At 34.7% G+C, this 13,368-nt stretch overlaps 1 protein-coding gene across 1 annotated transcript; it reads right to left on the reverse strand.

Annotated features, from left to right (window-relative positions):
- Positions 1-2,138: 2,138 nt before the first annotated feature.
- LOC107416314 (protein FAR1-RELATED SEQUENCE 5-like) lies at positions 2,139-9,553 on the reverse strand. The gene is made up of 4 exons (XM_060817317.1): positions 8,641-9,553; positions 7,681-7,924; positions 7,520-7,593; positions 2,139-2,296 (listed from the first exon to the last, which is right to left on the reverse strand). The coding sequence occupies exons 1-4, from the start codon at positions 9,551-9,553 to the stop codon at positions 2,139-2,141; spliced, it is 1,389 nt and encodes a 462-aa protein (XP_060673300.1).
- Between the last annotated feature and the right edge of the window lie 3,815 nt (positions 9,554-13,368).

Here is a 13,368-nt window from a genome sequence, read left to right on the forward strand (position 1 = left end):
TAGGGAAAACCTCAACAAGGAAAAAGCTACCGGCAAAGAAACAAAACAATAAAATTACAAGAAAAAACAAAAATTTTCATGAACCTGAACATTCTGATAAGGCAAAGCAGAACAAAAACTTGGTAAGCTATACCACCAATAAGCTTTAAAAACCAAAATAGTAAACTTTGCAAGAGAATTAGCTGCATTATTTCTTTCTCTAAAAATGTGTGAGACTCGAAAGTGTATACCAGAAAGATAATGCAAACTATTACCCCATCAAACCCTCATATGCCAAGGAACATTCTGAAACTGATCATTAATTAAGCAAACTACATAGCCAGAATCACATTCTAAGCCATAAATAACCCAATGAAATTTCTAAACATATTTAATAATATGCAGTGTTCTAAAAGGTGTAAGACGTCGCAAGACGACAAGGTCAAATCTTAAGCCTTATGAGCCTAGACGTGCCCAGGCGAAGCCTAGACGTGAAAATGCATTTCACAATTATATTATTATTTTAATTATTATAAGGCTACTAAATAAATAAAATAATTCATATTTTAAATGTCAAAATATATACAAGTCTATATTACCTTTGTATGTGCAATAAATATTAATTAACATGTAATTAATCATAATAGATTTATAAAAATTCATGTTTTCCAAGTTTCCAATAACAAATTAGTTTCAAAACATATATATTACAAACCTACAAATACCTAGAATTCTTAAATTAATACATACTTTAACTATTACCATAATCTAACTCTTGTCTAATTCTTTATTAAAATACGATTCAATATCTATATCTTCATCCAACTCATTTTTCAACTTGAGCATTAGAACCTTTTTTAAATGGTAACATATCATTCTCCATCTCATCATCATTTACATCATCATCACAATTTTCGGCAATCCATGATTATGCATTACTAGCATCACTTGCTAGTAGAGTTTCTAATTCCTTTTTTTGTTAAATTTTCTTTCTAATTCCTTAATCCTTATACATTATGTTTTCATTTTTTTTTTTTTGTTTAAGAAAAAAAACTTAATCTTAAAAAAGTTTTCATTTTTTAACAATATTTTTATTTTTTTAATTTCTTATGAATTGTTTTTTTAATATTTTTTTAAAAAAATCTTAGAAAAAAAAAAACATTGAACAAAAAGGCTCGCACCTTTTAACGCCTAGGCGCGCATTAGACGGTCAACACAGCGTTGACCACTTTTTTCTAAGCCTTGCTATTATGCAAGGTGTTATCTAAAAGTATCATGCCTAGGCTCACCTAAACAACGCCTTTTTCTGTCTTTTAGAACACTGATAATATGAATAATAAATATGTATTTTAAATTCATATATATTATTTTTAAATTCATTGTTTTGAAATCAATCTAAACACTTATTTAGTGTTTATTTCAATCATAGATATCTCCAAGTAATCAAACATAGAATGTTAAATGCCTATAAGCCCATGATAAAAAAAAATAAAAAATAAAAACAAAATAGAAAAACTATAAGCCCAACATTGTCTAATTAATTTAAATAAATATGACAAATTAGCACTTTCAACTCTCACTCATATTTCAATATGCCCTATTTTCTTTCTTTAATACCAAATTGATAGTATGTCAAAGTTTAAGAAGGAAATTGCTTCAAAATAAAAACACAAAGAGGTATTTTCTAATTTTTCCTAACTTAATTATTATATCAACAAATAATCTAATTACGTTGTGTTTTCGTTTGGTAAATATTTTTTATATCCAGGATGCAGAAGTTCGAGCGGATTAGTGTCCTAAAAAAAAATCATTTTTTCTATTGCATTTTGGCATAGGCAAATTACACGGGCTCGCACACACACACACTTATATATATGGTTTTGTTGCAGAAAAAATCAAGTCTATTTTATAAAATAAAAATATAATATTAAACATTATTTTAGAATAATTTTGCTTTGGAATGGATAAATTTCACTCTATAAACATGTTGTATGATAAAATATTAACTCTAAAACAAAATTAACCTTTTTCAATATAGGGAAAGTCTAGAGTAAGGACCAACCGCATGCATTCTTTACGGACCAAAAACGTGAGAGAATAAAGACCATTGGATTTTCATATCTGGCGTCAACGGTCCAGATGGAATTGCAACTCTCACGTCAGAATTTTGGCAAAATCTCCCCTTCCCGCTCACAGCAGCTCGCATTCCCGCTCGCATCAGCTGGAACCACCTTTGCCAAAATTCCTTTTCTCCTCTGCTTCCACTCCCTTCCCGCTCGCATCTCCCCATTCGGAACCAGCCCAACCAGCCACTGACCTGATTATTTCAAAAATCTCAAACCCAACCCAACCAACCACCCTTCGGAACCAGAAAGAGTCGCCGCCGTTAGTGCCTTGCCGTTGGAGTGTGGGTTCTTTGCCATTCCTTCCTTCCTCTCCTTCATTTTGATTTTTCTATACCTCTGTTTGTGTTTTTATGTTTTATATATATATATATATATATATTTTTCATTCTGGTTCAGTTCTGTTCTTTTAAAAAATAATAATAATAATGTTTCTCTTTTTGTTTCATTGCTATTAAAGTGTTTTTATTTTTTATTTTTTTTGGGTAATCACTTAATGTATATAGTTATTCTTATTTACTTAGGTTTCTAGAAATCATAATGTAATAAACTCTTTTGAATTATTTTGTTTATTCTATGGATCTCATTGTTTACTGGGAGCAAATATTCAAGAAATTGCTTTCTTTTTTAAGATTGTGGCTCCAATATCTAGAGTTGAGAAGCTTGTTAGATTTTTGTGGATGATGGAATCGACCAAATCCTAAAATGATAGATCTGGCAAAGCTAAAGCCTTCATTCCGACAGGATGGGTCAATAACAGCAGGTATTAAAGATAGAAATGGAATGGTAGAATTTTTTTTTCTTTTTTTTTTAATTTTTATTGGCCATATCTATCGATAGAGTTGATTATCGGTAGTTGTATTGACAATGAAGTTCATATTTTTCTAGGAATTCCATTCAATTGAGTGATGGTGCTGCAGTAGTGCTCCTCATAAAAAAGATGAGTACTAAAATGCAGAAGGTACTTCCTATTCTTGGTGTTTTCAGGTATATTGGTGAAGCTACATTTATAACAAGGAGGTAAATACCAAAATGATAACTAGGTGGAACACAGTCGTATGCAACGTGGTGAATGGGAAGGGGAGAAATGTGCAAAAACCCACACATGAGGGAAGCTTCAATCTCCACCATCCGTGACAGATATAACAATCAAAAGGCAGGGAATTTCAGTATGTTTTTGGACCGCACAGGAGCCATATAGACGGTCCTCATATTAGACACTTCATGTATGTACATATTTATGTGCGATGTTATTAATTTAGCATTACTGCTATGTAGCATTAATCATAAGTTTTTTTTTTAAATTTTATTTTTATGTAAATGTTTGAATTTTGCTCAGTTTTTATTGTTCTTTTCCTGAACTGTTCTGTTTATTGGAATTTGGGATTCAGATTTATGAAATTTTACTTGGTTTTATGTATTGGATTCCACTGAATTTCTTAAAATGGTCAAATTCCTCTTTAGTTTTCTAGTAACATATTGTTGATTGATTTACTGTAATCAAAACTGGGGATGTTGAAATGCTGCTTCAATAATATATACTGTCTATTTGTGGGAAGATAGTTTATAGTTCATAAGCTTTCTAATCAAAAGTTGCTCATCTATTTTGGAAATAAATAATCTTAATTCTAGGGAAGGTAAAAAATTTTAAAGGTACTTAGATTTATAATTTTGTTATGAATATAGCCATTGCAATGGTGTCAAAAGATTGACTTTCTGGTGTGCAATTTGGAGGATTTTGCCATGGGACATCATTTTTATATGTTTAAGCTTGTTGCTTGGTACATGATTTCAGGTGTCTCATAGCATTTAAAATATTAGGAGCTGACTTGATACTCGCATTGCTTATATATTGTTGTGTTCCCAATTAGATGTTGTATTGTTTGTTTTAGATTCTCCTTCCGGGTTTTCATATTTGGTTGTTTAGTGTACGTCAATAATGAGGTGGATTGGTCAAAGTTTTATGATTTCTGACTTCATTGCGGGCAGACCATGGGATCTACAATTGTAAGCCTCCTAACAAAGCTAAGATAAAACTAAGGCGATATGAGTGCCAACAAAATTGCTCCTTTATTTATCAAACACATGTTCTATTTTTAGAAACTTCTATTATGCAAATTTTCTCAAAATTCATTGAATTATAGGAAATCTATGAATTTGCAAAATTCATTGAATTATAGGAAATCTATTAAATCAACTAACTCAATAATTGTAAATATTGATTCTTCACACTTGACATCCCTACTATGTATGATCCATATACGGGCTAGGGCTGCCAAATACCAATGTGTGTCTTTAAGTTTGAGAATGAAGGGTCAAATTTTCATTAAAGTTGTATGTTTTCGAAGATGTACAACGTTAGTAGTATGTAATTTTCTTTTCTCATTAAGAGACTTGGGGTGTAATTAGCCCCAAACTGTAATGTGACATTTCTGCCAGCAGGCTGCTTTCTGTTTTCTTTCTACTTGGTTCTTCTTTCTTCTTTCTTGGATTCTACCTCCAACTTCGTTATTGCCTAGTGGCTAAACTGGAAAATATATTAAGGTACTCTTGAATTCATTTTGAGATTCCGGTACTGCATTTATTTTCTTTAGGACCATTTCTTAGCTCACATTATAAGATACGATGCGCTATCCTTTCACTTTTAGAGAGGGAAAAAAAATGAAGAAGAAGAAGAAGAAGAAAGTGCTATACATTCACATGATTTGCATCTATATATCCATGTTGCTTAGTTGGAAAATAGTATTTTTCCATCTTATACAACAATAAAATGTTGTAAGAAATTTGAAAGATATTTGATATTGTGTTCATGGAAGTGTTGTGTATTGCCACACCAAGTCTGTCCCCTAAGATACATAACAATGATATATATATTGTTAAGTCCGTGAATGATCATAGAATGCTATCGAGCTTCTATCCCTGAAATTGATATATCATTAACAGTGTAGGCTCCTGGATTCTCTGACATGTTTTTTTTATCTGCTCTTTTGAGGATAGAGAAAGCTGGTTGTTTTGGATGTGGGGGAGTTACTACATATCCTCCAAGCATTGACACAACATCTGCCATGTTTGGTCTATCTGCTGCGACTTCTTGCACACACAAGAGAGCAACTTGGGCACGCCTTATAAATTCATCTGTCAAATTACATGTTTTTGCTTTTGCCTTATATTTTGTGGTTGTTGCCAAGCTTGTTGTTGTTGCTGCCGAGCTTGCTGTGTTGCTGCTGGTGCTGTTGCTGGTGCTCCTGTATTGCTGCTGGTGCTGCCGAGCTTGTTGTTGCTGCTGCCGAGCTTGCTGTGTTGCTGCTGGTGCTGTTGCTGGTGCTCCTGTATTGCTGCTGGTGCCGTTGCTGGTGTTGCCATGCTTGTTGTTACTGCTACCGAGCTTGCTGTGTTGCTGCTGGTGCTCCTGTATTACTGCTGGTGCTGTTGCTGGTGCTGCCGAGCTTGTTGTTGCTGCTGCAGAACTTGCTATGTTGCTGCTGGTGCTACCAAGCTTGTTGTTGCTGCTGTTGAGCTTGCTGTGTTGCTGCTGGTGCTGTTGCTGGTGTTGCCAAGCTTGTTGTTGCTGCTGCCAAGCTTGCTGTGTTGCTGCTAGTGCTGTTGCCAAGCTACTATGTTGCTGCCGAGCTTGTTTTTACTGTTGCTGAGCTTGTTGTGTTGCTGCTAGTGCTGTTGTAGAGCTACTGTGTTGCTGCCGAGCTACTGTTTATGTGCACTGTTCACCTGTGTTTAAATTTTTTTATTTTTTTTATTTTTTTTGGGCTAAAATATCTGTGTATAAACATCAATCTCCAGCTTGTTTTTACTGCCGAGCTAGTGCATATGTTCACCTATGTTTAAACATCCCTTTTTTTTTTTTTTAGATTTTTTTTTTTGGGCTAAAATACCTGTGTATAAACATCAATTTTCAGCTTGTGTTGCTGCCGAGCTATCTTGCTGCCGAGATACTATTTATGTGTACTGTTTATGTGCACTGTTCATCTGTGTTTAAACATCTTCTTTTTTTTTTAGATTTTTTTTTAATTTTTTTTTTTTTGGCTAAAATACCTGTGTATAAACATCAATCTCCAGCTTGTGTTACTACCGAGCTATGTTGCTGTCGAGATACTGTTTATGTGACTGTTCATATGCACTATTTACGTGCACTGTTCATCTGTGTTTAAACATCTTCTTCTTCTTTTTTAGATTTTTTTTATTTTTTTTTTATTTTTTGGCTAAAATACCTGTGTATAACATCAATCTCCAGCTTCTCTTTCCTGCTAACTGAAGTAAACCACATTGGTAAATAAATGGTAAACTAGACTAAAAGTAAATTAGCATACATTTAGTCAAATAATCAAACAAGACTTCATGTTTCCAATACATGGCAATTTAAGAAGTCTATAATCATAACTCAACTCTCTTTTAGTAACTAAGCTGATAGTTATTGCAATATGACAAAAAAAGAAAAAAAAAATGTAAGAAAAGAGGAATGTTTAAACGCAGGTAAACAGTTTACGTGAACAGTATGCTCGAACAGTAATCACGAAGCTTGCTTTCTTAAGTTTCTTGCTTTCCTAAGTTTTCTGTACTAGTTTGTACTATGGCTTTTTTATCCTAGTTAACAAATATACCAACCAATGACAAAATCCCATGAAAATAATCTAGTTTTCTACAAAACCAACGAACAAAATATCAGCTTTTTGTTCTCTGCAGAATTTACCATAGCATTGAGCATCCTATTCCTTAGAGCACTTTCCTTTTTCGTTTCAATTATTAATGTCCCATAGGATATTTCTATGTGCTTCATCTAGCTTAAGACTTTTTAGATCTTTTTTTGAGATGCCAATTTATCCATTGACAAACACACCTAAGTAGAGGCCAGAAAATTCCTAATAAGCATAAGTCCAATAAACAGGCATAGAAAAAACATGAGAAAGATGAAATAAACAGGCCAATAAGTCTTCTAACAAATAAACTAAGGTGGTGAAGTACAATGTGGCATTTTAGAAGTAAATCAATAACATGACAGATTAGAATATTGACGTAGAGCAAAATGGCAGTGGTATGTGGAAGAAGATAATCTGTTGCAAAAATGGTTGCTCTTCTCTTCATTTATCATGATGTACAGAAATTAAACGTTCCAAACATAAAGAGTAGCACGTGAATATATGGCAAAACCAGTATACATTCAATCCAATAATCAAAACACATCTCTATTTTACATAGTCAGCTGATAGTGCTTGCTATAAGATAGAAAATCCCAGACAAGCACACCAAAATAAAAAAACAACTTCTTCTCCCAAATCTGTTGCAAGATAGGTCATCCTTTCGTTTTCTCATGCAGACCTGCCAAAGTCCAGCAAGTCCTTAGATTAGCAGCATGTTAGTTCAATAAAATATCGAAGACCATACGATACCACTTAGTTTCATACCTGTGAAAGACAAACTATCAGCTTTAGAATCATATTCCGAGGCATGCTGAGGACTTTCCTCGTTTTGTGAGGACCTATATAGATGAGCAACATGGTTTGTACAAAGTATGATCATACAAATTGCATAAGAATAATAAATAGTAAATGTATTATTTTCTTACGGATTATTGAGGAGTGGATAGTTTCTTTTGTCGTGCGATTGTCCAATTTTTCCACATCCATTGCAACGTCGACCTCTATACTTTGCGGCATTTGTTGCCTTCTCCTTTCCCCTTTTTAATCTTTGTCCGCATCCCTTTGCCCTCACAGCAGATGGGTTTTTCAAAGCCTCATAGTCATGAGCAGTGCTAGCTTTTTTAGAAATGCCTCCACTTTTCGTGTTGCTAACTATGGATTCAATCTTGCCTAGCAAACTTTGAAGACCATCATTCACAATTACACTTGCCTCTTTATATATTATGGCTTTATCAATGACTCCGAAGCAAGTTGGAATAGTTTAGCTTGCCAAGTCAACATTGAACTACGCTGTCCACCTATCTCAACAACTTGCTTATCGGTTATTATTTGACATTTTGCACCTCTAGTCCACCTTTTCATTATATATTGATTTGGCAAAGGAATGTTACCAAACGGTCTCAAGAATGCCAAGATATGTCTATAGGGAAGTCCTTCACTCTCAAACTTCTTACATGTACAAGATGCAAAGTCCAATTCTTTATCATAAGCAATTTCCCGCTACGAACACGTTCTTTTGGACTACTCTCGACCACATACATTTTGTGTGTAGCATTTTCACGAACAAATTATGGCATTATTACTAAGCTATTCCACAACTCATCTTAAAACTTAAGAAAAATCTTGCGTGTGTAAATCTCAGCCATTTGCTTTTCCATTTCCAATGGCAATTTCAAAACAAGCTTCTCATTAATATCAACGTGATCAGCCCCTAACTCTTTGTGACATTGATGTGCAAGCACCCTATTAAATCAAAGTATGAAATCCATCAATAAGTTTCTCTTCGAAATATATTTCTTGAAAAATGCATGGGAGCTTTCCGCACGTTGGCTACTTGACATTCCAGCTGAGAATATGGTTAACATATGCAGGCACCCATCTTGAACGTAGCTCAACTATTGATTTTAACCAATCATTGTTATCTAGGCTTGCCTTCTCGATGGTAGTCACCCATTTTCTTTCAAACTCTTCAGGGGATTCTGATTCCCAAATGCATTGTTGGAAGTCCTTATAAAAATCTCTATAGGTGATCACATTTAAATACGTAGAGAACTTCTCAAGTATGTGCCAACTACAATACCTATGAAATGTATTCGGTAAGCTCTGAACTATAGCCTTTGTCATTGCAGGATCTTGATCGGTAATGATCATTTTTGGGTTGTTCGTTGGCATGCTATCCTTTAATAGCTCAAACAACCAAACAAATGATTCCGTTTTTTCATCACTTAAAAAGGCACATGCAAAAAGCACCGTTTGACCATGATTGTTTATCCCCACCAAGGGTGCAAATATCATACCATATTGATTAGTGTTGTAAGTTGTATCAAATACAACTACATCACCAAAACATCCATAAGCTCTTCTAGACACCGAATCAGCCCAAAAACAACACTTCAATTTACCATCATCATTTACATCTATTTTAAAAAAGAAGCATGGATCCTTTTCTTGCTCGGTTAGGAAATATTCGTTTAAAAGTTCTGCATCTTGTCCTCTTAATTGATTCTGCACCTTAGCTTCATGGTTATATATATCCTTCTTTGTACACCCAATGTTTTCTATACCTCCAGCTTCAAATTCAAGAATGCTTATTTGTTGATGAGTTGGCACATTTGCTGCTGAAAACTGCAAAGTTAGTGACTTCTTGGCTTCAGACACACTACGATGTGATCTCAATAAATGCACTCTTCGAGGGGTTGATAATGGATGACTATGTTCTTCAACAAATACAGTGATGACAAATTTCTCCGTTTTTGACCTAACCACAGCAAGTTTAGCTTTACAATTTTCTCTAGTCATCCCCCGACACCTTTTTCTCTCACCGTCCTTTATAGAAGATACTCCTTTCTTAAAACACACAAATTCTTTCCTGACAGATTCTTTCGCACCTTTACATCTCTTAGTCGAACTGCTACGAACACTAAACCCTGCCTCTTTTGCATATTTAATGTAGAACTCATGTGCCCCATCTATCGATTCAAACTCTTGTCCAACCTTTGGTTTGCAGTTTTCGGCCACTTGGGGAATGTAAATGTCATCCACGGATTTTGAATGTGACAGTAAGGATATGTCTTCAACTCATCTACAATATGAATTTGCTTCCAACTATTCTACACTCATGTTTCCAATCTGAATTTGCTTCCAACTATTCTACACTCAAACCAGCTTCCTATTGATCAATTTGTAACCTGGTAGACGGCAAAACAAAACCATCATGAGAGGTGGTAATATCTTTTATTTTAAGAAATTTTAGTTTCTAAATAGAAGAGAAAAATATTGCAAAAATAAAGGCACTTCAGCCAAAATCTGCCGAGTTTGCATTATGGTTGCTGATCCAGCACACTCTATAATGAAAGAAACAAATATGCGTGCATCAACAGAAAAAATAAATAAATAAATAAATCTGAATCATGGGGTTCAAAAAGGTTAATAGTACATATAAAAATGAAAAATATAAGTTGCAAAACAATGAAATAATTACATCTTTGCTAGATAAAGGGAAAAAAAAAATATTGATACATAACTCTTTAATCAATGAGAGGTTAACAAATCTACGCAAAGGCCATTAAAAGAATAAAAATAAAAAAGCAATGATATCAATTTAATCTATTAACTCTATGTTTCATGCATATTAAGGGGATTATAATTATTCAAAGTTCTTATTCAAAGATATATATACATATGTCTTTATGTGTGTGTGTGTGTGTGTGTAGATATAGGAATTACAAAATAGAATTACTTTGTGTTCCAATTATAACAAATTTATTTTCTTTTGTATAGCATGCATGGATTGGCCATTCGTATACTCCAAAAACAAGTGGTATAAATATCTCTTTCGTGTTAGTATTATGATAGACTAAGTGAATTGATTATTACACAATGAACAGTATGCATGAACAGTAGCATGAACAGTATGCGTGAACAGTGGTATTTATACACTAGGAAAGAAAAACTGTCAGGACCCGTCCAGAATTCCTCCCCCGGAACCCTAGACAGCCCTGATCCCAGGGAAACCCTACCGAACCCTCTAACGGAAAATCCGACAGAGCCTCCCCTAAGGGATTTACTTACCACAAACTACCTGCACTGAAAACATACTTCTATATTCATCCCCTTATTCCTCCCACAAACTACAAATTGTTCCACAAATTTTCAGCACTTCTCAAAAACAACAACAGTCCAGTGCATAAATAAAACAACTACACGTCCAATACAGTATACAGAGCATTATACAGATAAATATGGAATTTATACAATGACAGATAAAAAGCAATACAGGATGGAGAGGAAAAAGGGAAGAAATACTTCTTGAACCTTCGGCAACAAACTGAGACGTTGGGCTCACCCCGGATAATCAACGTCTCCAACCTGGACCTAGGGGAACGGAATTTAAGAGTGTGAGATGCTAATCATCTCAGTGAGTGACCCTATCTACGATACAATATAATATCACAGTAATAAGTATATAAATAATAATTAATTGGAAATAATAATTTCTCTCAAAACCCTTACAATTCTCTCGGTTGGAAAAGTTCCCCTTTTAAAACCTTTTCACAAAACCCTTTGTTCGTATTCCCCGAAAACCAAGACATCAATTAATTCACTAAATATCAAATAGAATAAAATAAGTCAAGCATCCGACAATTTTAATTTAAAGGAAATTAATTTATTGAATAATTAAGTAAAGAGAAAATTAAACCAATTTAAGATCCCCAACCAAATAAATACCAGAACAGTAATAATTATATTTTTCATTCCAATACAATCTCAAAACATTTTATTTTTAAAACACAGTTCTGAAAATCATTTGATGCACCCACTATATACCAGTGGCGCCAACAGTATCCAGCGCCCGAGGTACCGCCAGACAGGAGGTTATAGAAAGAAACCGGCATACGGTCGCGTGGCGTCCCGCTGCGCCGCTGCTAACCTGGTGTCCCGGCCATGGAGGGGTGGCCACCCTCATCCGATGGCAACCACAGGACACCTCATAATATCACCTGCGCGCTACACACACCCACCTGCGCGCTAATCATAACCGTGTGCACACTAACCATATCACATAAAATCAGAACACCAGTACGTGCACGGTGCATCTAAAAATCATAAAATTCACAATTTAAATTATATAACAAATTTCACATTTTGCATAAACATAGCGGGTATAATCCATCCGCTTGAACCGGGAAATTCTCCACAATTTCTTTATAATCAATACCATAAATTCCATGATTTTCAAATCCACCAACTCCCAAATCCATCAATTCAAATATCCACATTTTCCCAATAGCATAAATAATTCTCGAAACATAATAATTAAATCTCATAATATTCCATAGGCATATTTTATAAAAATTGAAATCACCAACATGAGCAAATATTTTCCTTGAAATATTTGAAAATCAAATCATGCCCGATTTAATGTTAAAACCACAAGAATTTCATAATCCTTAAAACCATAAAATAATTTGCACATGGCATAAATTTGTAAAATGCACCTTTTCTTAAATCCAATAAATTCACCAATAAATCCACAATAAATCACATAAATATTTGGCACATAGAAATTAAATTCCAAATATTTAAATCACACATAATATATTCACCAATTAAATTTCCAAAATTAAATTGAAGGTGGGTCACTCACCTTAAGCACGCAATTAACCCACGATCCACTACGGGATCAATTCTACGACTCACCGGTGTTCCTAGAACAAAATTCACAGACAGTCAAATAAATTAATATTTTAATCGGGTAAATAATACCCGGTACCCGGGGGGGTCAAACACAAACTTTAACCAAAATAGGTGAATAATATACCGAATCAAAGCTCGTGGGACGAGGATCACCAATCCGGTCCCCATCGACCTCAATTCCGCCGGAGGTGGCCGGAATTTGGTCGGGTAGCTTCGGCCGGTTTTGATCTTGAGGGATCTTTCAAACGGTGGGGATTTTGGGCAAACTAACCCCGGAAATGGACTTAGAGGGGTCGAAAATAGTGGGATAGAGGTATGGGATGGGCTAAGTTGGTCGGAAACGGCGAAAATCGCCGGAAAAACATAACCGGCCGCCGCCGGCTTCATTGGCCCGATCTGGGCGCGTCGCCGGCCGGCCGGCAGCCAAATTTGGCTGGTGAACTCGCCGGCGTGTGGGCTTGGATGGTGGCCGGAACGTGTAGTGTATGGGTGGCCGGAAAAGAAAACACGGTGAGAGAGAGAGAGACGGCCGGTGAGAGAAAAAAAACTGTGCGTGTTTTGTTGAGCTCGGGGAAGAAGAAGGAAAAAAGGAAAAAAGAAAAAGAAAAAAAAGAAAAAGAAATGGTGTTTTCCCACGTGGGGAAAAAAGAAAAAGAAAAAGAAAAAGAAAAGAAAAAGGAAAAGAAAAAGAAAAAGGAAAAAGGAAGAATAAAAATAATTAAATAAAAAAATATTATTATTTAAAATAATAATAAAAATAACTTGATATTTCACATGGTTGACATGTGGCTTCTCAACATGGTGACACATGATCACCTTCATTAAGTCACACGTGGCACATCGTTATACGTTCAAAAATAATAATAAAATAATACGGTATTTGAAAAACTCTACAGGTCCATAACTTTCAAACCACA

This window comes from Ziziphus jujuba, chromosome 5, assembly GCF_031755915.1.
Source record: "Ziziphus jujuba cultivar Dongzao chromosome 5, ASM3175591v1".
NCBI lineage: Eukaryota > Viridiplantae > Streptophyta > Magnoliopsida > Rosales > Rhamnaceae > Ziziphus > Ziziphus jujuba.

Bases quoted from the DNA above. Each gene is read 5' to 3' on its own strand.
- LOC107416314 (XM_060817317.1), bottom strand. From the start codon at position 9,553: ATGACTAGAGAAAATTGTAAAGCTAAACTTGCTGTGGTTAGGTCAAAA. The intron at 7,925-8,640 runs GTTCAAGATGGG...AAAGTTTGCTAG, and splicing joins AAAATCAATAGTTGAGCTAC to GCAAGATTGAATCCATAGTT. The intron at 7,594-7,680 runs GTAAGAAAATAA...TCATCTATATAG, and splicing joins TATCCACTCCTCAATAATCC to GTCCTCACAAAACGAGGAAA.